Source organism: Bicyclus anynana, chromosome 4 (genome assembly GCF_947172395.1).
Source record: "Bicyclus anynana chromosome 4, ilBicAnyn1.1, whole genome shotgun sequence".
Classification (NCBI taxonomy): Eukaryota; Metazoa; Arthropoda; class Insecta; order Lepidoptera; family Nymphalidae; genus Bicyclus; species Bicyclus anynana.
In genome coordinates this window covers 18,056,900-18,079,963 of record NC_069086.1, presented here as the reverse complement: position 1 = coordinate 18,079,963, position 23,064 = coordinate 18,056,900, and the positions used below count along the sequence as shown (strand labels likewise).

The 23,064-nt window shown below is 33.9% G+C and overlaps 2 protein-coding genes across 5 annotated transcripts in view; both read left to right on the top strand.

Moving 5' to 3' along the window:
- Positions 1–9,706, top strand: part of LOC112055699 (innexin shaking-B) — a 117,084-nt gene extending 107,378 nt beyond the window's left edge. For all 4 annotated transcript variants that reach the window (XM_052891648.1, XM_052891647.1, XM_052891646.1 and 1 more), the window contains 2 exons: positions 2,257–2,380; positions 3,390–9,706. In XM_052891648.1, the coding sequence (XP_052747608.1) occupies positions 2,257–2,380; positions 3,390–3,795 (530 nt within the window). In that variant the 3' untranslated portion in view covers positions 3,796–9,706. The remainder of the gene's footprint in view (positions 1–2,256; positions 2,381–3,389) is intronic.
- Positions 9,707–11,397: 1,691 nt separating this feature from the next.
- On the top strand, positions 11,398–20,769 carry LOC112056916 (uncharacterized). The gene is made up of 4 exons (XM_052891644.1): positions 11,398–11,512; positions 17,167–17,185; positions 18,701–18,836; positions 20,157–20,769. Exons 1-4 carry the CDS (start codon positions 11,489–11,491, stop codon positions 20,275–20,277), a joined length of 300 nt encoding a protein of 99 aa, XP_052747604.1. The 5' UTR covers positions 11,398–11,488; the 3' UTR covers positions 20,278–20,769.
- The last annotated feature ends 2,295 nt before the right edge of the window (positions 20,770–23,064 follow it).

Below are 23,064 nucleotides of genomic sequence, written 5' to 3'. Positions count from 1 at the left end.
AAAATATGTTTAAAAATCCTCATAACAACTTTCTTTCACTGGATGTGTTGCATGATGCACTTTAAAAAATCTTTTTTTTTGTATTTTCCATCTTGCCCCCCAAAAGTGACCTTCATATTCAAAGTTATCATACTTTAATAATTTTCCAGAAATGTTCAAGTAAAAAGCTTATTTTCTGTATTTTTCTCAAAATTTTAGATACAGTAGTTTCGGAGAAAAAGGGCATGGTCAATTTTTGTCTATTTGTTTAAATAACTTAAAAGGTAATTTTTTTTAATTCCAAAAAAAATATTTTTAAAATCCTCTTATCATTTACCTTTCATTTGATGTATCACACAATGATGTTTGACAAAGTTTTTTTTTCCAGCTTTCCATCTCCACCTCCCCTAAATATAAGTGCCCCCTATATTCAAATTTTACCTATTAGCAATACATCCCTGCATTTGGGTCACACCAATTGATATGTATACCAAATTTCAACTGGATTGGTCCAGTACATTCGGAGAAAACAGACAGACATTAAAATGTGCGCGAGTGAGATTATAAGGGTTCCGTTTTTGTACTACGTACGTATCCTAAAAAAATTGAAATACTCACTAAAGAAGTCCGTATTCGGCAGACTTTCAGTCCAAGGTAAGAGCAGCTTGCCTCCACCAATATCAGCTCGCAGTTTGATTTACAATGGCTCCTCTAGTTGACGATTCAGAGCAACGCACGCGGCAGATGCTGCGGCGACGCTGATGTTTTACTTTGTGAAAACATGCGTCTACGAAAACAGCGGATTATGAAACATACAAATAAAATCTTAAATCTAAAATCTAGATAAATAAATAATTATTCAAATCGGTCCAGGCGTCTTTGAGTAATCAGGTAACATACATACAAAAAAAAATCATACAGACGAATTGAGAAGCTCCTCCTTTTTTGAAGTCGGTTAAAAGCAAAGACAGGTTTGTTACAACACTTATAACTCGAGCTCGCTGGAACAATTTTCATGGTTTTTGAATTGATGGATTTGTCTCCGCCCCGAATAGCAGAATACATCCTAAAAACATTTTTTAAGCTAGGGGTAGGTTAGTGAAAGGGTAGGGGTAGTGATAGGGTAGGGCAGGATTAGGGTAAAGTAGGGGTAGGATAGGGGTAAAAGTAGGGGTAGGGAACGAGTGCACAAAAGTCGAAAAAGCGAGGTTTGACCGAGTCCGCTAGTGCTTAGATAAAATTCCAGTGTCTGTTTGTTTATTGACGTCGACCAAGCATAACGAAAGTAATATCTACAGTTCGTGCGCTGTAGCATAGAGCAGGTGACAGTTCACTTCACTCTGGAAAGTTTGTCGCAATCCACGATAATAGTGCGAAATATGAACATCATACAGGCAACTGTCACCCGCACCATGCTACAGTGCACGAACACATGATGTCAATAAATTAAAGTTAAGTAAATTAATATTTGTACCTATAAAATACAAAAGTAAAAATTGTAATTTAAAATATGTCAGGAATTTCGTAAAAATAAAAAGGAAAAAAATATTTTCGAAGGTCAACGCTGTGTTCGTAGCCCCAATCGTCTAGGGATAGCATGGCCAGCAAATTTGGCTTCACCGGAGGGGGCCGTTTTTGTTATTGGAAAAGCGGAAGTCGGCACAGGGGCATATGCGGAATAATAATCTCGAAGGCCCTTCGGAATACATCTATTTTTATTAAATGCACTCACTGTGATGAATTAAAGAACTTTTTGGAAGAGTATTACCTCATAATCATCATGACTCCACCAACTAAGAGTTTCTTAGAAGAATGAATGAACTAAGGCTAACTACATACGATAAAACTGAAACGTTAGAAAGTAGTAGGAGGAGAAATATTCGGGCTGTGCAAATTTTTATCATTTCCATTTTCTTTCGCCGTAATTGGGCAAAAAGAACTCTTGTATTGATACAGATTGTTTTAATATTATTCTTTCAATATACACAGATTTGGAAGTATTTGTTTTTAATTTCATCATCATTCACTATTCACAAGTGCGTGACTTCACTCAAGGTCATTCTCTGCCATTCTAGGATCTTATTTTGGTTACAGTTTGATTTTTTGATTAAATTCGACATTAGTTTTCTTATTTTTGTAATCTTTTCTGAGTCCGATAAAAATTGGTGAAAGTGTTTTAAGATCGGTTCGGTGGTTTAACCATGACACCGTAAAAAGCAAACGATCAAACAAACAAACAAATTTTCCATGAAACTAATTGAATAATCTCTACTACAGGGCAAATGTTCCTCATGAATCGTTTCTTCGACGGCGAGTTCATGACGTTCGGGCTGGATGTCATCGCGTACATGGAATCCGACCAGGAGGACCGGATCGACCCCATGATCTATATATTCCCAAGGTTCGTTCAACTCATTTGAGATACTACTTAACGATACTAAAACCTGTAATTCTACTATATTGCCTTTGTATGGGAATGTGATGCAAATAGATGAAAGTCATATTAAAAGAAAAATGTGTAAATCTCAATTGAAAGGACGTAAGTGAGCAAGGCCATAAGAGATTGTTGGTGTGTGTGAAAGAAGATAAGTATGTATAGAAGTGTATGATTAGTTGACGTATGATAGAAGAGAATGAGATATTTTTTCCCGGGCCAACTCAATAAGTGGGATGATTAGAAGAGCTGTGTAGAACTGTATATGACAAAGATTGTTCAGGGTATTACTAAATATAAATACTTAAAATCCAGCTGAATGTCTCACGACAGATTGCAGGAATAAGAAGAGACTAAAAAAGGGGTCTATCGCCATGTTTCATTTATAATTTCTGTCGCCAAGATTTTCAGTGTGAAAGATATGGTTGCCGGTGAAATTACAGGCGAATGAGGTCTAACATCTATATTTGGCAGACGCTAAGCTGTTGAAGGCCATTTTTTTTTTTAATAAATAAATATACTTAAACAATACACATCACTATCTAGCCCCAAAGTAAGCATACAGAGTAGCTTGTGTTATGGGTGCTAAGATAGTTGATATTATTTATTTATTTTTTTTATTATATTATTTTATAGATTTATTATTATATAGGCCATGGCTTTAGCGAGTGTGCATTTGCACTTATCATCATGTTGTTCCGTCCACAAATAGTATATCAATATTAAATAATCTCATCATCAATTTTTATCCATTCATTTTTTTTATTTTAAAGCATTAGAATCTTAATTTCATACTTTTTAGTGATGTGAAAGCTGTACCGTTTGATTCTTATATTTTTGCTCAAGTTACATATCAAAACCGTAAACCGTCTGCAATTTAATACAAAACCTTGACTTTTCTCCCAAATATTATTAATGCATATATTATATATTGTTTGAATATAAATTAATAGTGATTATTTCATTCTATTTACAGGATGGTCAAATGCACACTTTTCAACAAATTCGGGTCGTCAGGCGAGGTAGAAAGGCACGACGCTCTGTGCATCTTGCCGCTCAACGTCGTTAACGAGAAGATCTACGTCTTCCTCTGGTTTTGGTTCGTCATACTCGGCATCCTCACATTCATCACTCTGGTATACCGGATAGTGATCATCTTCTCACCGCGCATGCGCGTGTACATGATGAGGATGCGCTTCAGACTCGTGCGACGAGACAACGTCGACACTATTGTCAGGAGGAGCAAAATGGGCGACTGGTACCTTCTCTACATCCTCGGAGAGAACCTAGATTCCGTGATATTTAGAGATATAATGCACGAGTTTGCCAACAAGCTGAACCACAACTACCAGCACCACATTCACGGTGTTCCGGACGCGTGACCTCCGATCCCGGGTTGGGTATTCCACACGTGACTGACGTCGTTGCAGCGCGACATGGACCCGCCCGTCTAAAGTGCGCTGAAACTTATTAGAAGTGTAGACTTCAACGGGAACAATCTCTTTGTTCGTATGTAAGAGAAAGTAAATCGGGCCAAGTCAGCTGCCTTGCGGCACGCCGTAGCCGCCGGCTGGACTGCTACGCAGAGTGTAAGATACATGTCAAAGACTTGAATTGACGATATTTGTAATCGTAACAGTGCAATTCTAAATATGCAATAATAGAATGTACTTAATGTTTAAGAATGTGATCTCAGGATGAATCCTATCGAAAGCCTTATTGAAGTCGACAGTGGCGGCTATCCCGTTAGAAATATCTAGTGTTCAACTTTTAGAAGTATTTTTACTTATAGTTTCGCTGCTCGTAGTTACTGTTTGTCAGGACCGCTTCGTTTTTTTCTACTATAGCTAATATTCGAGAATAAGCACACAGATGGCACATCGTTTATCTTTTACACGATTTCTCACTTGCAAGGATTTGACAGACCAAAGAGGAAAATAAAGCAATAATTAAAGGAACTAATAAGTAATGTAGGGTTAGTAATCGTAATTGGAATTTAAATACAATAATAATACTTATTATATTATATTATAGATACGTTATCCAACGCGACTGCCCATTCCGGGCATTCCTGTTGAGCATGCATCACTGACGTACTTACCTTTTGCGCGCCAAAAGACATTTTACGTTAAACTCTAGACAAATAAATGAACATAGTTGTACTTATAATGCAATACTATCAGCATCAATAATATGATAGAAGTAAATTTACTCTTGAAATAAGTTCCTTTGAGGTTTAACATACGTGTTCAGAGTAGTAAGTACGTTTTCGAAAACGACTGAAATTTTGGAAATTGTAACAATAAATTGTAAAAACTTAATGCTTAGGACATACTTTGGATCGTTTAATGCCGGAATTAGACGGTTTACTAGAAATTATACAGTTACATCGAAATAATAATCTCTTGTTTCTTTTGTGTGATACACAACTTACTTTAAAATAAAAACAGACTCGATAATGAAACCAACAGTAAATCGTCTAAGTCCGGAATAAGGTGTATTGTAACTATTCCAAAATGATTTAGAATTTAGACGCGGACCTGAGAAAATTCACTATGACAGTGAAAGTATGAATTCTGAAACTGAAAATGTTATTAATAGTTATTTTTCATACTGCGGTCACTGTCATAGAGAATCATGGCCCTGAGAAAGGACCAGTTGTGACTAATACGTTTGATCGTATTAGAAAATGTAAAGTTGTTGGAGAGCTGTTGTGTTTATTAGTAGAGAAAATTGTTAATGTGTCGGTTGTTTGTCTGTAACGTTAAACAGTAACAATATTTTGTGCGACTTTATTGGAGCCTTTGCACAAGATGACTTATTTCACGCCTAAACGGATGGAATTCTCATTGAAAATCTTTTCAATGGCCTTGATAAAATATTTCAACGAAATAATTATAAAATAAGCTTTTATAAATACACGTAAAAGTAGTAAATCTTGCAATGCTGAGGGAAGTTGTCGTGCGGTGCAAAGGTTTTTCAATACAGTTATATTATTTCAAAATTAAGAAATACAATGCCACGTATCTGTAAAGCAACAAAAGAAGTTATTTCAAAACTTGTGATATATAAAATCAAAAATCTAAATTACAACCAGATTTGAATCTTAATCCTTAAATTTCTACAATAAACTAACTATACTAAATCTACTTCAACGCTAATTACAATCTTAAATTGACAGATAGTGTGGCATTGTAACGCCCGAAATTAATATAAGCGATCCATAATAATCTACAGATTTCAAAAGGAAAAAAATAGCTAAAGCTTTTGCTAAATAGCTAAAGCTAAAGCTTTTGACACTGATTTACGAATTGGAATGAAACAATCGATATGATATCTGAAACTGTGGAAACTATTAACATCGGGCGTAAATTATTTTATGCAGATCGAATCATTCATCTAATGATCAACATTATATACAAATAAACACGGTCCTTGTAACGTATGGTATGGCTTAAAATAGAAATATTATTGTTAATAGCAATAACGTGTTCACTGAATAAATTGTTTTTAATTATTTATTCAGCCTAGGTAAATTACAATTATTATTTATTTTATATATTATAATATTATATATTCCGATAAGATTGTTAATAAATATAATGGTAGCCAGTGGACAATAGTCAATACAAAGTATTCAGGACATTTTAAAAAATAGTGTAAAATAGGTGTATTCAATGAAATAACATCAGAATTCTGTAAAATACTCGTACATAGGATATTTAAGTACATCCAAAAACGACCTAATCAATAGCATTTAAAATGTATTTAAAAATCTAATTAAATTAATTTAATATCAAGAATTCTATAAGAGAAAGAAAAAGAAAGGACTTAAGGACTGAAATGAATGTCATGTGTAATTCAAACAAAAAGCGATCTAATTACTGCAAAATATGCTTAATATGAAAAACAAATCAAATTTAATTAAGATTGAATTAAGCCACAACAATAATATGAATTTCAATAAGCAAGCTTCATATAAATCTAACTGACGTTGAAAGTTGTGTATAAAGGCCTAACATAAGCAGTTTTAATAATAATTAAAACGTAATAGAATACAGATTCTGATGTTGTTTCTATAAATAACCCAACTTCAGCGGATGTTTAAAACGTAAGCTTTTATGATTGCATTTATTTTTATTTCACAGTAATTGATTCTTGTCTACCAGGCTGATGTAAACATCTAAATATACTTATATCTAGTCATTAATGTAACGGCATGAATGCAAACAATTAACTAAGAAACTAAGGGAATAATTACACAATTGTTTTACGGGAAATAAATACTCGTATTATGTTTCGGTCTGTTTTTTCTGCTTTTGTTTCAAGACATTAAATTCAATTCTATCTGTCTCGATGATAATTATTTATCACTAGCTGACGACGCGCAGTTTCACCCGCGTGGTTCCCGTTCCCTTAAGAATGGGGATAATATATAGCCAATAGCCTTCCTCGTTAATGGGCAATCTAGAATTCAAATAATTTTTCAAATCAGACCAGTAATTCCTGAGATTAGAGCGTTCAAGCAAACAAACAAACGAACACACTCTTTAGCTTTATAATACTCGTATTAGAATAGATTAACATGTTATGGTGATAATCACAGATATAAATATTACCACATGTTTGCATTGCTCTGTGATGGCCGGCCTAAGTTTCAATTTCCCTTTACTACAAGGGATAATTTCCCTTTACTTTAATTACAAGAGAGGCTAGCTACTCTATGCACTAATGTGGCATTAATTCACAACCTATTAAATTAAACATCAAAACATCAAATCAACTGGGAAATGTCATGTACCAACTGTATGATATCCACGAAGGGTTGTCAGTAAGCACCGGAATACATTTGTTACTTACAATCTCAATTTTGCATTTACGTACGTAGTTAATGAATTAGCCTGCTGACCCTATCTGCTGGTATTTTAAAAATGGGTTGATAATGGTGACAATTTTGCTATCGAGATAATAATAGCTTTTTCTAATAGACACGCATGATCCATTCGCCAAAATATTCGCATCTATTTAGTTATCTATTTATTAAATGCGTTTTTGTATAAAATAAACTTGGGCATGACTACGATCACATTTGAAGGCAAATTTAGATGTGGCCTAAGATGAAACGCGATTGCCTATAATAATTACAATTCACACTTATCTTAAGAAGCCTAGGTTGTAAGAATCAGAAAACAATGGCTTCCATCGATCCATACCCTAGCAATGCTTAAAAGAAATGAAGATGCAAAAATTTGTAAGCAGATGCTATTTAAAGATACCTACGCAATATTGCGTATGCAATACGGATGTTTGTCACTATTATATCAATTAATCGTTCAACGAAGTCTAAGCAAAAGAATAAAAAAATATCTGCCATAAGTGTAATTATATCCCAAACGTACGCGACATTATTAACTTCAGAAATTAGTAAACGATTATTATTTATTGTAAACGTCTGTTTATAATAAATAATAATAATCTACCCATGTTATTAGTAAACAAAACGACATTATTATTTTGTCTAATCTCTTGGTGTGATTTGCATTCATCTGCTAATTCCGCCAACTGATCGCTGCTTAAAATATCGACGGGGCTCTATATAAACAGGAAAATAAATAATGTTCGTATCGTTTGTACGATTAGTTGTTTACATTCATTGCCTTTTAAATCCGCAGTAAATCATCTCTTAAGAAACATTTGATGATTATTTTATTTTATTTTGTTTAATCTATGGATTGAAACATCCATTACTGCGTTATTATTTTATAACAGAAATGCTTTTTTGAATAAGCTCTTATCCAAAGTTGTTTTTATTTCATTGATGTTAAGTGTCTTAAGTGAATTATTTAATTCATAAATTATTTCGTTTTTATATTCGGAACTTGGAAACTTTAAATTTGTGAATTCATAGAAGTATGATGTATACGTCATCGTCTATTGTCCACAGTCAATCTCTAATTTGAAATATAATAAATTACATCTCTAAAATATTCATTCGTTTTTGGTTTGCAAAATCTTGCCTTCTCGTTCAAAATCTAGTTCTTCTAAAAAAGGATATTTTTTCAAAAATGTGATGTTTCTTAAGAGGCGAATTACTTTTCAAGTGTACACTTTTGAGTTAACTAACAATTATTTTGTGTATGTCAAACCATCAGTTTACAGTCAGTTTATTATTTTTTTTTATAGCTGGGAAATGCTTTTACGCATCCCGATCGCAGAGTGGCAGGCAAAACAGGCATTCTACGGCCGGGTATGTGGGACTCACTGAGAACCAAAATACCCACTAAAACCCAGAGGAGCCACCTGCGTCCTATTGGGATGACAGAACTTTCTCATCCCCATCCACCTTAAAATCTTACGTCAACTTCAATATGACCCATTGTGCATTTGATTTATAAATGATACAACCTACCTACTTATTAATTTATTCTAATTAAAAACTGCAAAGTTTAAAAGGGTTACAAATAATAAATTTCTGCAAATAGATTCTCATAATTCATCTCATAAACGTCAACAATAAACGAATTAGTGATTTTAATTAAGTTAACTCAAAGTGGTACACTTAAATACTTTCTAACGTTATAAGAACTTCGACATCTTGTATTGAATTATACGAATAAGGAAAAAAATAAGGAAGTCTATAATTTTGAACAAACATCGAACGAGAAATTTTGCACCAAACATTGACCCACTGACATTTAAAAAAACAACATGCAGTTGAGGTTGTTTAGGCCGCGATATTATTAAACAAAAGGTCAATGAAGCTCTCTTTCTATATTACAAAGTTGTTTCAAAGACAATATTTAAAGAAGACTTAACTATGATATATATTAAAATCTTAATCTTAATTGTTTATAATAGGAAACTATTTCGCCGTACCAAAACAAATATTCTGCAGGATTTGTGAATCTATAGTTTTCCTGCAAACATAATTAGGATACTGTTAAAGCTCGAACGAGGAGTATAACGTCCTATTCTTTATGATAATATGGAAATTATGAAGAAAAAAATTGCAAAATTCGGATTTTGCTTTTGTTTTTTTCGAGTTTTGCTGATTTTTTCGAGTTTTGGGTATTAATACATAAAATGTCGTCTGAGAAGTTCTTATAGCGCGAAGGTTAGCTGTATAATGTCAAATGGAAAGCAAATCAATACTGTACCGTAGAGACATTAACCGCCAAATATTGTGCCAAAGTTATATTAATTTATAAAATAAATTACTTGTAATAGTGAGGAACGACTTTGTAATGGGGAAGAAGGTTGCCAAGGATGATACGAATAAAATTATGAAAAGCATTTGTTGTATTTTTATTTTTATTAAAAGATTCGTGGTTCCAGTGATTAGCCTATAAGGCTGCAGCAGGGTTATTAATAACTGGTACACGCCGAGTGGTTTCCGTAGGATTACGGGGGTAAAATATAGCCTATAGCACTCGGGGATAGTAAAGCTTCCCAACAGTGAAAGAATTTTTCAAATCGGTTCAGTAGTTTCAGAATCTATTCAATCGTCGTCATCAACCCATATTCGGCTTACTGCTGAGCTCGAGTCTCCTCTCGAAATGAGATGGATTAGGCCAATAGTCGACCGCACTGGCCCAATGCGGATTGGCAGACTTCACACACGCAGAGAATTAAGATAATTCTCTGGTATGCAAGTTTTCTCACGATGTTTTCCTTCACCGATTGAGACACGTGATATTTAATTTCTTAAAATGCACACAACTGAAAAGTTGGAGGTGCATGCCCCGGATCGGATTCGAACCCACACCCTCCGGAATCGGAGGCAGAGGTCATTTCCACTGGGCTATCACGGCTCTCAATCTATTCAATGCATACAAACAATCAAATATTTATAATAATAACATAGACCCCTGCTGAAGCTTAAAATGTATTTGGATGTACTATTCAATGAATCACTACATCATTTTTCATCATGTTGTCGTTTTTTGGGTTCATCTATACTAATATTATAAAGCTGAAGAGTTTGTTTGTTTATTTGATTGAACGTGCTAATCTCAGGAACTACAGGTACGATTTGAAAAATTCTTTCAGTGTTAGATAGCCCATTTATCGAGGAAGCCTATATGCTATAATTATATTATCCCCATATTCCTACGGGAACCACGCGGGTGAAACCGCGCAGCATCAGCTAGTCTATTATATGACCTCTGCCTCCGATTCCGGAGGGTGTAGGTTCCAATCTGGTCCGGGGCGTGCACCTCCAACAGTTATGTGCATTTTAAATAAATAAATTAATTAAGCAAATAAAAAAACCCGACTGCATAAAGTATAAAAAAACTAAAAAAGAAATAAAACAAGCTCAGTCCAGAAGTGTAGAAAGCAATTAGAAAACAGTCGGGACCTTAGATATTGGATAGAATGATTTTCTTCTACATTATTTAATAGGTCCCGATTGTTCTCTAATTGCTTTCTACACTTCTCGACTGAGCTTGTTTTATTTATAATATTAGAAACAAAATATATATTTATAATATTAGAAAAGAAAAAAAATTCACCTCGAGTCTATAGCGTCTCACAGTCGTCTTGTTATTTTTTTAGTTTCACCTATCTAAGAACACTTGGGTAATTAAGACAAATCTAACGATATCCTAATTACGTAAATCCGTTCAGTGGTTTGAAAGATATGAGGTAATAAAGAATATTACATACATACATACATACATACATATATACATACATACATACATACAAGATACGCGCGAAAAACATAACCCTTCTTGCAGTCGGGTAAAAATTAAATATCATGTGTCTCAAACAGTGAAGGAAAAACATCGTAGGGTAACCTGCATATTTCGCTATCTTGCCCCTTTCGCACGTATGCTTCACTTGTATATGAAGTTGAGTTCCATGAATATTGCAGATTGGATTTATGCAAATACCCTACCACTATGTTTATTTACCTTAATGTGAATATATAAATGTCCAGCATTTGTATCAAATAACATAGTTACTTTCAAAATGTCGATGACAACGGTCGTGTTTTTGGCATGCATTAGCGTGTCCCTCGCCTTGACTCTGCCACAGAACAAAACAGCTAGTTCTCATGAGGAATCGGGTATGCAGCCACAGAACAAAACAGCTCATGAGGAATTAGGTAAGACATTTTTGTTTGTGACTACGCATTATTACACCCGAGAATAGTGTAGCTAGCTTCCCAAAAGTTAAGAATTTTTCAAATCGATTCAATAGTTTCGGAGCCTATTAAACAGGGTGCTCGGGAGTATTTCCCATAACTCTGGGATTATATTCTTTACCGAAAATTAATGAAAAATGTTCAAAGAGCTTGTGTTCTAAAATTAATATTTTCGGAGTAAATAATATTTCTTTTGTAAATAGATCTTTAAATGTGTTTTCCTTAATTTCTTATAATTATAACGTAGCCAAACTTTAAAAATTTAAATTATAGCGGGTTTTGTGCGATAGTCAGGCAACTATCGCTCGTCTGCTTTCAACCATTTTTCTAAAATACGTTGTTTTGCAGTACTAATTACGTTTATTTTTTAAAATTAGTTTGTTTAATAATGATTCCCATCACACAAATTAGTTTATATAGCTCCAATACACAACTTATAAGAAATTGGTAACTTACGCGGGAGAAACGAGTAAACTGCCCGTGGGTACTACCCACGGGCAGTTTACTCGTTTTTCCCGCGGGAAGCCTCACATAATAGGGATTATATAGCCTATGTCACTACTACAATTTTAACGAACTCAATGACACCTCATAAATCAAAATCGGTCCAGCTGTTTTGGCTGATTACTCAAAGACGCCTGGACCGATTTCAAAAAATCTTTTTTTGTTTGAAACGGTATAGTCCCCATTTGGTCCCATTGCCATCATGTGAAGATCTGATGATGGAATCCTGGAGAAATTGAGGGGAACTTTTGAAAATTATATGGGTGTCTAGTGTGTTCATATACTTTTCCATTTATTACTTTTAAGCACTACAATTTTATGAAGGTTTAAAATCGATCTGATGATGGAGCCATAAAATAGACGAGGGAACTCCTCGGCGATTTACAGCAGTTACCTTGTGTTTGGGCTTGATTAATTTGTATTAATGAGAACTTTCCACATAGATAGGTTGTGACTGTCATTTAGGGGTTTGGTGATGAAGACCAAGGACAATTAAGGGAACTCCTTAACAGTTTACAGTATCTACCTTGTGTTTGGCCTTGATTAATTCGTATTGCTGAGAACTTTCTACCTAGATGAGTTGTGTCTGTTATTAGGGGTCTGATGATGAAGACCAAGGTCAATTAAGGGAACCCCTTAACGGTTTACGGTAGCTACCTTGTGCTTGGGCTTGATTAATTTGTATTGCTGAGAATATTGTACCAAGATGGGTTGTGACTGTCATTAGGGGTCTGATGTATTCGTTTGAGATGAAATTTTACACTAAAAATGGAAAAATAATAAAAATTTTAATAAAAAAAACACAACCGACTTCAAAACCTAAAAACGTACCCACTAAACTAAAAAGTGAAAAATAACATCATAATATGTTCTACCTGCTGATCAGTATGAAGGCGGTGCTTAGCCGGTGTTGTCTTAATTTAAGCCATTTCTGACAGGACCACATGAAACAACAGTCTGCAAAGTCTAAATCTACAAGATATTCTCACATGGCTTGAATTAATACATCACCGGCTTAGCACCGCCTTCATACTGATCAGCAGGTAGAACATATTATGATGTTATTTTTCACTTTTTAGTTTAGTGGGTACGTTTTTAGGTTTTGAAGTCGGTTGTGTTTTTTTTATTAAAATTTTTATTATTAAATTACACCGAGGTGTTTTGACAGTTTTGACAGTGTTACGACAGTTTATTTTAACATTTTGACTTTTTTGTATATTAAAAAATAGGTATTGCCATGTCTCTTTGACACCTAGCCATGTCTGCAACAAGGAAATAAAGAAATGGATTTAACTACTTTTTTTGGCAGATTTTTATTCCGGAGTTTAGCATTAAAAATGGTTTATTAAAAAACAATTATTTCAAAATTGGATATTTTTAGTACATTTTCCGCAAAATGAGTTGAGTAAGGACTGGGTCAGAATCTGGCATTCTCCTTTACCCTACCCTACCCGCACTGGGGTAGCGGGTGGGACACAGCTTTATTTCAAGTTGACTTAGGTTTTAGACCCTCTTAACTTCTTACGAAGAAGATAACCCAATCTTTGAATCAGTTGATCATCATCGAACATTGTGATAAAATATTTGTTTGTAACACAGAAGTAAATTATTTTTATTAATATTACAGAATTATAGATAGTAGGTTTATCTTCGTTCATGTACCTTTCTCGACAGTTTTCCAACTCGTGTGCAAGTCGAAATATTTTTGCGATTTCTAATATTTCTTATATTTTTTTTAACGTATGATAAATAATTTGACATAATTTTAATTGACATGTGTGTTTGACATAATTTTAATTGACATGTTAACATTTAACTGGTAATAATTACTTGACTGTGCACTAAATTTAACATGGTTTAATAATTTTGACAGTATATATTATGACTATTATTTTATTTTATCTGTCACAGTAGTTTTGAGTTATATTTGTCATAATCATTGAATCTTAAAATGGTAAATTGTATAAGCTATTACATATGTTTTCTTTTTTATTTGTTTGCTTTTAAATTAGGATTATACATAGTCTATTTAAATTTTTCATACACCAAATTATTATGGTAGAAAGTATCAGGGTCTTATTATATTTAAGTAATCTTTGTAAACCTGCTTTCTGATGAATAAATAAATTATTATTATTATTATTATTTATTTTATTATAGTTCCAGGGGGTCATGTAATTAAAGGTTGTCTTGTTCCTGGCTATGATGAGCTGGTCCCAATTGGAACATTTGTGCCGAGTAAAACCGCCTGTGCAGAGATACTCTGTGAATCGAATGGCTCCACGTCGGCGGCTCTGTAAGTTTCAGCTTTTTTTTAAGATTCGGATTTGTGGTCATATCTAAATACTAGGGGACGCCTGCGACTTCGTCCGCGTGGAAATCAATGTAAACTTTCAAGCCCTTCACTGCGTTATTATTTTATAACAGAAATGCTTTTTTGAATAAGCTCTTATCCAAAGTTGTTTTTATTTCATTGATGTTAAGTGTCTTAAGTGAATTATTTAATTCGTAAATTATTTCGTTTTTATATTCGGAAACTTGGAAACTTTAAATTTGTGAATTCATAAAAAGTATGATGTATATGTACGTCAGCGTTTATTGTCCACAATCAATCTCTAATTGGAAATATAATAAATTACATCTCAAAAATATTTATACGTTTTTGGTTTGCAAAGACTTGCCTTATCGTTCAAAATGTAGTTCTTCTAAAAAAGGATATTTTCTTCAAAAATGTGATGTTTCTTAAGAGGCGAATTACTGGACAAGTGTACACTTTTGAGTTAACTAACAATTATTATGTGTATGTCAGACCATCACTTCATAGTCAGTTTTTTTTTAATATCACTGGGAGATGCTTTTACGCATCCCGATCGCAGAGTGGCAGGCAAAACAGGCATTCTACGGCCGGGTATGTGGGACTCACTGAGAACCAAAATACCCACTAAAACCCAGAGGAGCCACCTACGTCCTATTGGGATGACAGAACTTTCTCATCCCCACCCACCTTAAAATCTTACGTCAACTTCAATATGACCCATTGTGCATTTGATTTATAAATGATACAAACCTACCTACTTATTAATTTATTTTAATTAAAAACTGCAAAGTTTAAAAGGGTAACAAATAATAAATTTTTGCAAATAGATTCTCATAATTCATTTCATAAACGTCAAAAACAAACGAATTAGTGATTTTAATTAAGTTAACTCAAAATGGTACACTTAAATACTTTCTAACGTTATAAGAACTTCGACATCTTATATTCAATTATACGAATAAGGAAAAAAATAAGGAAATCTATAATTTTGAACAAACATCGAACGAGAAATTTTGCACCAAACATTGACCCACTGACATTTAAAAAAACAACATGCAGTTGAGGTTGTTTAGGCCGCGATATTATTAAACAATATTAAAAGGTCAATGAAGGACTCTTTCTGTATTACAAAGTTGTTTCAAAGACAATATTTAAAGAAGACTTAACTATGATATATATTAAAATCTTAATCTTAATGGTTTATAATAGGAAACTATTTCGCCGTACCAAAACAAATATTCTGCAGGATTTGTGAATCTATAATTTTCCTGCAAACATAATTAGGATACTGTTGAAGCTCGAATGAGGAGTATAACGTCCTATTCTTTATGATAATATGGAAATTATGAAGAAAAAAATTGCAAAATTTGGATTTTGCAGCAGATTTTTTCGAGTTTTGGGTATTAATACATAAAATGTCGTCTTAGAAGTTCTTATAGCGCGAAGGTTAGCTGTATAATGTCAAATGGAAAGCAAATCAATACTGTACCGTAGAGACATTAACCGCCAAATATTGTGCCAAAGTTATATTAATACTCGTAATAGTGAGGAACGACTTTGTAATGGGGAAGAAGGTTGCCAAGGATGATACGAATAAAATTATGAAAAGCATTTGGTGTATTTTTATTTTGATTAAAAGATTCGTGGTTCCAGTGATTAGCCTATAAGGCTGCAGCAGGGTTATTAATAACTGGTAGACGCCGAGTGGTTTGCTTAGGAATACGGGGGTAAAATATAGCCTATAGCACTCGGGGATAGTGAAGCTTCCCAACAGTGAAAGAATTTTTCAAATCGGTTCAGTAGTTTCAGAATCTATTCAATCATCGTCATCAACCCATATTCGGCTCACTACTGAGCTCGAGTCTCCTCTCAAAATGAGATGGATTAGGCCAATAGTCCACCACGCTGGCCCAATGCGGATTGGCAGACTTCACACACGCAGAGAATTAAGATAATTCTCTGGTATGCAAGTTTCCTCACGATGTGTTTCTTCACCGATTGAGACACGTGATATTTAATTTCTAATATTATAAATCTGAAGAGTTTGTTTGTTTGTTTGATTGAACGTGCTAATGTCAGGAACTACAGGTACAGATTTGAGAAATTCTTTCAGTGTTAGATACTCCATTTATCGAGGTAGGCTATATGCTATAATTATATTATCCCCCTACGGGAACGGGAACCACGCGGGTGAAACCGCGCAGCATCAGCTAGTCTATATGACCTCTGCCTCCGATTCCGGAGGGTGTAGGTTCCAATCTGGTCCGAGGCGTGCATCTCCAACAGTTATGTGCATTTTAAATAAATAAATTAATTAAACAAATCTAAGGATATCCTAATTACGTAAATCCGTCCAGTGGTTTGAAAGATATGAGGTAATAAAGAATATTACATACATACATACATACATATATACATACATACATACATGCAAGATACGCGCGAAAAACATAACCCTTCTTGCAGTCGGGTAAAAATTAAATATCATGTGTCTCAAACGGTGAAGGAAAAACATCGTGGGGTAACCTGCATATTTCGCTATCTTGCCCCTTTCGCGCGTATGCTTCACTTGTATATGAAGTCAAGTTCCAAGAATATTAGGCAGACTGGATCTATGCAAATACCCTACCACTATGTTTATTTACCTTAATGTGAATATATAAATGTCCAGCATTTGTATCAAATAACATAGTTACTTTCAAAATGTCGATGACAACGGTCGTGTTTTTGGCATGCATTAGCGTGTCCCTCGCCTTGACTCTGCCACAGAACAAAACAGCTAGTTCTCATGAGGAATCGGGTATGCAGCCACAGAACAAAACAGCTCATGAGGAATCAGGTAAGATATTTTTGTTTGTGACTACGCAATATAGCACCCGAGGATAGTGTAGCTAGCTTCCCAAAATTTTTCAAATCGATTCAGTAGTTTCGGAGCCTATTATACAGGGTGCTCGGAAGTATTTCCCATAACTCTGGGGTTATATTTTTTACTGAAAATTAATGATAAATGTTCAAAGAGCTTATGTTCTAAAATTAATATTTTCGGAGTAAATAATATTTCTTTTGTAAATAGATCTTTAAATGTGTCCCCTATTTTCTTATTATTATAACGTAGCCAAACTTTAATATTTAAAAATGCAAGGATAGATAAAGGCGTGTGTTACATGGATAGTAGGAATTATTTGAATAACTGTGTATGAAAACATAAAAAGTTTTTTTTAAGTTAAAATAAAGTGGTTATGCAATTCGCAAGTTATAGTAAATACTCCCCAGCACCCTGTATATAACATATAACAATCAAACCTTTCCTCTTTATATATTAGTATACATTTTAACATAAGATAAGCTTGATAATAATTGTATGGGTTGAAATTGTTCCACATTAAAGAACCTCTTTGCTCTATTAAATATGCCGAGTATAGAATATTTTTATTAGGCACAACAGTGGATATTTATTTATTAATAAAAAAATAAAATATCTATAAAATTGTCCAATATATTTTAAAAATAAGTTGTTTAAATTAATTATACGGTATCCAGTAAATATTACGACATACTTTAAAGGATGAAATTTTACGGTTTAATAATCAATATAACCTGTTGATTTTTATACATAATACTAAAAATCTCTACCTTCAGTGCAATTTATTGTGTGCTGAAAAATTACTTCAACGTTGATTTTATACTTTTTACTTATTTTTGAAATGAAAGTTCAATTTGTTCAACTCATAGATATATAACTACCAGATGGAGCCCTAAAGTGACTTTAGATTCTAGAGCGTGACAGGCTTATGTCACTCGGCTTTTATTAAAAAGGGACACAAGATTTATTTTTGTCACTTTCAGCATGGTCGATTTTTTTGTTTGGCAAACGTCGAGTATTTGATTGATGGTTGACAATATTTTAATTGACATAATTTTAATTGACATATGTGCTTGACATAATTTTAATTGACATTTTAACATTTAACTGGTAATAATTACTCGACTTTGCACTAAATTTAACATGGTTTAATAATTTTGACAGTATATATTATGACTATTATTTTATTTTATCTGTCACAGTAGTTTTGAATTATATTTGTCATAATCATTGAATCTTAAAATGTTAAATTGTATAAGCTATTACATATGTTTTTTTTTATTTGTTTGCTTTTAAATTAGGATTATACATAGTCTATTTAAATTTTTCATACACCAAATTATTATGGTAGAAAGTATCAGGGTCTTATTATATTTAAGTAATCTTTGTAAACCTGCTTTCTGATGAATAAATAAATTATTATTATTATTATTATTATTTATTTTGTTATAGTTCCAGGGGGTCATGTAATTAAAGGTTGTCTTGTTCCTGGCTATGATGAGCTGGTCCCAATTGGAACATTTGTGCCGAGTAAAACCGCCTGTGCAGAGATACGCTGTGAAACGAATGGCTCCACGTCGGCGGCTCTGTAAGTTTCAACTTTTTTTTAAGATTCGGATTTGTGGTCATATCTAAATACTCGGGGACGCCTGCGACTTCGTCCGCGTGGAAATCAATGTAAACTTTCAAGCCCTATTTCACCACTTTAGAGTTTGAATTTTAAAAGTTTTTCAATCCCATTATGTTTGGTATTTTTTTTATGATTTATGAACAAATTTTTAAAACTGTAACTCTAAAAATTAAGGACTTTCCATACAAACCCAAATTTCAACCCCTATTTCACCCCCTTCTTATTTTACTTTTGCAATAAAAATTATCCTATAACCTTCTCCGTATTAAACCTTAAACCGTGCCAAGTTTTATTTGAATTCATTTAGTAGTTTCAACGTGATGCCCGAATAACAAAAAAAAAAATATTTTTAGCTTCAGTATCGATTATATAATGCACCGCAACAAAAAATTTCAAAATATCTTTAATGTACAGAATGTACAAAATGTACAGAATTCGTAATATAAGTGTAGATTCTAGATGGCGCTAGTAGTACTCTATGCCACGGTAACGTTTGTTGTTACAAATGGTATAAGTAAAATCTCAAATTGCTTAGAATTTAAACGGTCTAAGTCAAATTTCGTATAAACGTATAGAATTCGACCAGTTTTATTATAAGTATAAATAATTAAATATAAATATATACATATATATAACTCAATGGTTGACTGTCTGACTGACTGACATAGTGATCTAAACAGTAAACACAGCCTAAACCACTGGCTGGACAGATCGGGCTGAAATTGGGCATGCAGGTAGATGTTATGACGTAGGCATCCGCTAAGAAAGGATTTTAATCGATTCTACCCCCAAGGGAATAAAATAGGGGATGAAAATTTGTATGAAATCTTTGTAAATTTTGCGCCGATTTGGCTGAAATTTTGACCCATTGTTGAGACTGGGGGCGTGCGTCGTCCCTTTTGTACTGCGATGTCGTGCGTAATCGCAACGCATGTGGCATACAATGCGTTTCATACAATTAGTGCGTTGATGCGTGTGTAGCGACGACGCAACGGATCAACGCACTAATGAGGCATCGCCCTAATTTAAGTTATTTATTTTCTTACCATCTAAATGTTCTATTTTGAGGTGTAAACATACAGATTTCTTAATATAAAAGTCATTTTATGGAAAGGCAAAATCCGAAATTTAGCTTCCTAATTTTTACTATCCAGCAATCTTAAGTAGTTTTGAGTACAGACCTCTAAAGTTACCTTGGTTTCATAAAAAACGATAGCTTGAGAACCTCTTTAATTCTGAGGTTTTGAGAGAGATTTTTTTAAGTGGTCCGTTTTTCAGATGCCCGCGGGTTTCAGTGAAGTCACCGCCCTGCTCCGTAGAGATATACCAATCCCTACCTTACCCAGAGTGCTGCCCTCGGGCAAATTGTCCCACCGATCACAAGACATTATCGCAATAAGTACCTAACTACCTAAATAATATTTCCCTGGTACCTTAACACTTTCACAGACTATGGAGATTTAATGTCAATGAAATGTGACTGTAATTGTCATCTTACATAGTCAACACAGATAATGTGCATGTGTGGAGGTGCCAGGTTAAGATAATTAAAAAAGATAAATAGATAATGAATAAATAAATCGTTTATTTGTCACACAAAAAGGCATTACAGTTTTTTGAAGTTAAAGAAATTAAAAAAAAATCAAGATAATAAAGTATAGTAAAGACATTTTGACACCTGTCAATGTCACCTTTTATATTTGTTAATTAGCCTAAAATGAATACGTTTATTGTAAGTTGGCATAATTATTTAAATTTTAATGTTATTACTCGTTATTAATGTCACTAAAAGATATTGAAACATCTCATTGACATAGACAGTGACACTGACAGGTGTCAAAAACGCAATCTCAGAGCGTTCGGATGTCGTAAAATAGTAGTACACTTATATGTATAAATATATTGTAACAACATTGTAGGAATTTGAAATAAAAAAAAATAAAAAATAAATCCCTTTGTGTTTTAATATAAGTGATCAGTATCGACCTATTTTAACTGCCAGGCTTTCCTCCTTATAGAAGAGGGATGTAGAGCGTAGACCCACCAGTGTGTGGTGAAACATTATCACCATTGGAGCTGTGGTGTGATGTGGTGTGTATAGTATCAGATATAGTGGTGATAATGTTTGCAAGAACCACTTTCAGATTAATGACACTAACGACGATTTAACGTGTTACTTCCACGAGGGACAGGGCTCTAACACCACTATTTGACGGCCTCCGTGGCGCAGTGGTATGCGAGATGGATTTACAAGACGAAGGTCCTGGGTTAAATTTCCGGCTGGGCAAATTGAGATTTTCTTACGTGGCCGTGGCTAGTTACCACCCTACCGGCAAAGACGTACTGCCAAGCGATTTAGCGTTCCGGTAGGAGGCCGTGTAGAAACCGAAAGGGGTGTGGATTTTCATCCTCCTCCTAACAAGTTAGGCCGCTTCCATCTTAGACTGCATCATCACTTACCATCAGGTGAGATTGTAGTCAAGGGCTAACTTGTAAAGAATAAAAAAAAGGACAGGGCTCTAGCACCACCAACTCTTTGACGGCCTCCATGGCGCAGTGGTATGCGAGATGGATTTACAAGACGAAGGTCCTGGGTTCGATTCCCGGCTGGGCTTTTTTCTTTTTCTTAATTTTCTTAAAAAGGTTTTCTTAATTCAATAGCTCAACGGTATACGCGGTCGGACTCATCACCGAGGGGCGGTGGTTCGATCCCCGCTACGTTGGTCTATTGTCGTATCCACTCCTAATATAATCTTTCCCGACTAGTTAGTTGGAGGGGGATGGGAATATTCATATTTAGAAGATATGGTAAATATTTAAAAAAAATCCCGATCTGGCTGGTGGAAGGCTTCGGCCGTGGCTAGTTACTACTCTACTGGCAAAGACGTGCCACCAACCCATTTATCATTCCAATACAATGTCCTTGAAGCCGAAAGGGATGTGGATTTAATTTTAAAAAATACATACTAATGTAGCCATTTACTGTACTAGTCTAACAATATTGCTCTCTTACTCTATGTTGTAATGCTTTCTCCCTTGTATAATTATGCACTTCTGTCTCTTTTGTATTGATCATAATAATTGCAATGACGAAAACTCAGCATCTTCCATACATTTGAATCAACAACTTTATACCAATATACAAACCTCAATAAGACGTTTATAACTTTTTAAATTGATGGTTGCAATATTATTTTTTAAATCGGGTCATCATAATGAAAGAAAAATAATTATTGTCCTCAAAACTACAAAACAGATAAAACATAATTCATAAAAATACTAGGTATTTAGTATATTGGTAATTAAATCACGTACTGTTAATGTTTAATAAAAATCATTTATCTTTAAAATTTTATTTACAGTAGCAGGCCGCATTGACAAAAAATATTCAAGGTAGAAAAAAAATCCGAAAAAAATACCCACCCATGGTTTTTTTTTTAAACTAAGTATTCACTTCACCCTAGGGTTTTTTTAAACTAAGTATTCACTTCACCCTAGGGTTTTTTTAAACTAAGTATTCAAATTAGTTTTTAATAATTAGGTGGTTCATCTACCATTTGCGTTTTACCCATTAATTACGGAACACTAATATATTTTGTAAAAAGCGAATTATCTAAAACGGTATCACGCACAAAGATAAAATTTGGCAGAGAGGTAGTTTATAGTTTTTAACTGATTAACAGATTTTACTAAAGGATCGGATACAAAGAGAAACAGCTCTTAGACGCGAGCGAAACCACTAGTTGAGTGTAATTATTAAGGAAATGTTTTTAAACAAAATAAGCATATATGTAGGCATACTATATGACTTAAGTGATAACCTTTGTTAATCAGAACAGCCATATGAGAAAAATAACAGATTTTTGGGTTTGTTGATTTTTGCTTCGTTGGTCTGGTTGATAGCCTGTTTGGTTTCGGATAACAAGGTCTAGAGCCCGAGTTCTGGTTCAGGCTAACAAAATCATCTAGTAAACCACAATCCTAGGTTTTGCACCTGATTGACTTTATTAACCGATTTCCAAAAAGGAGGAGGTTCTACGTTCGGCTGTATGTATGTTTTTTTTAATGTATGTCCAGCGATAATTACGTCGTTTATGGAACGATTTTTAACGGTTACGTATGAGAAACATTATAAAATCCCAGCGGATGTCTCTACTTCGAGATCTCGACCAGACATTTTCCTTTT

Excerpts from the sequence above, each read along its gene's own strand:
- LOC112056916 (XM_052891644.1), top strand. The coding sequence starts at position 11,489 with ATGCAGCCACAGAACAAAACAGCT. Across the intron at positions 18,837-20,156 it reads GGCTCCACGTCGGCGGCTCT|ATGCCCGCGGGTTTCAGTGA; the intron begins GTAAGTTTCAAC and ends TCCGTTTTTCAG.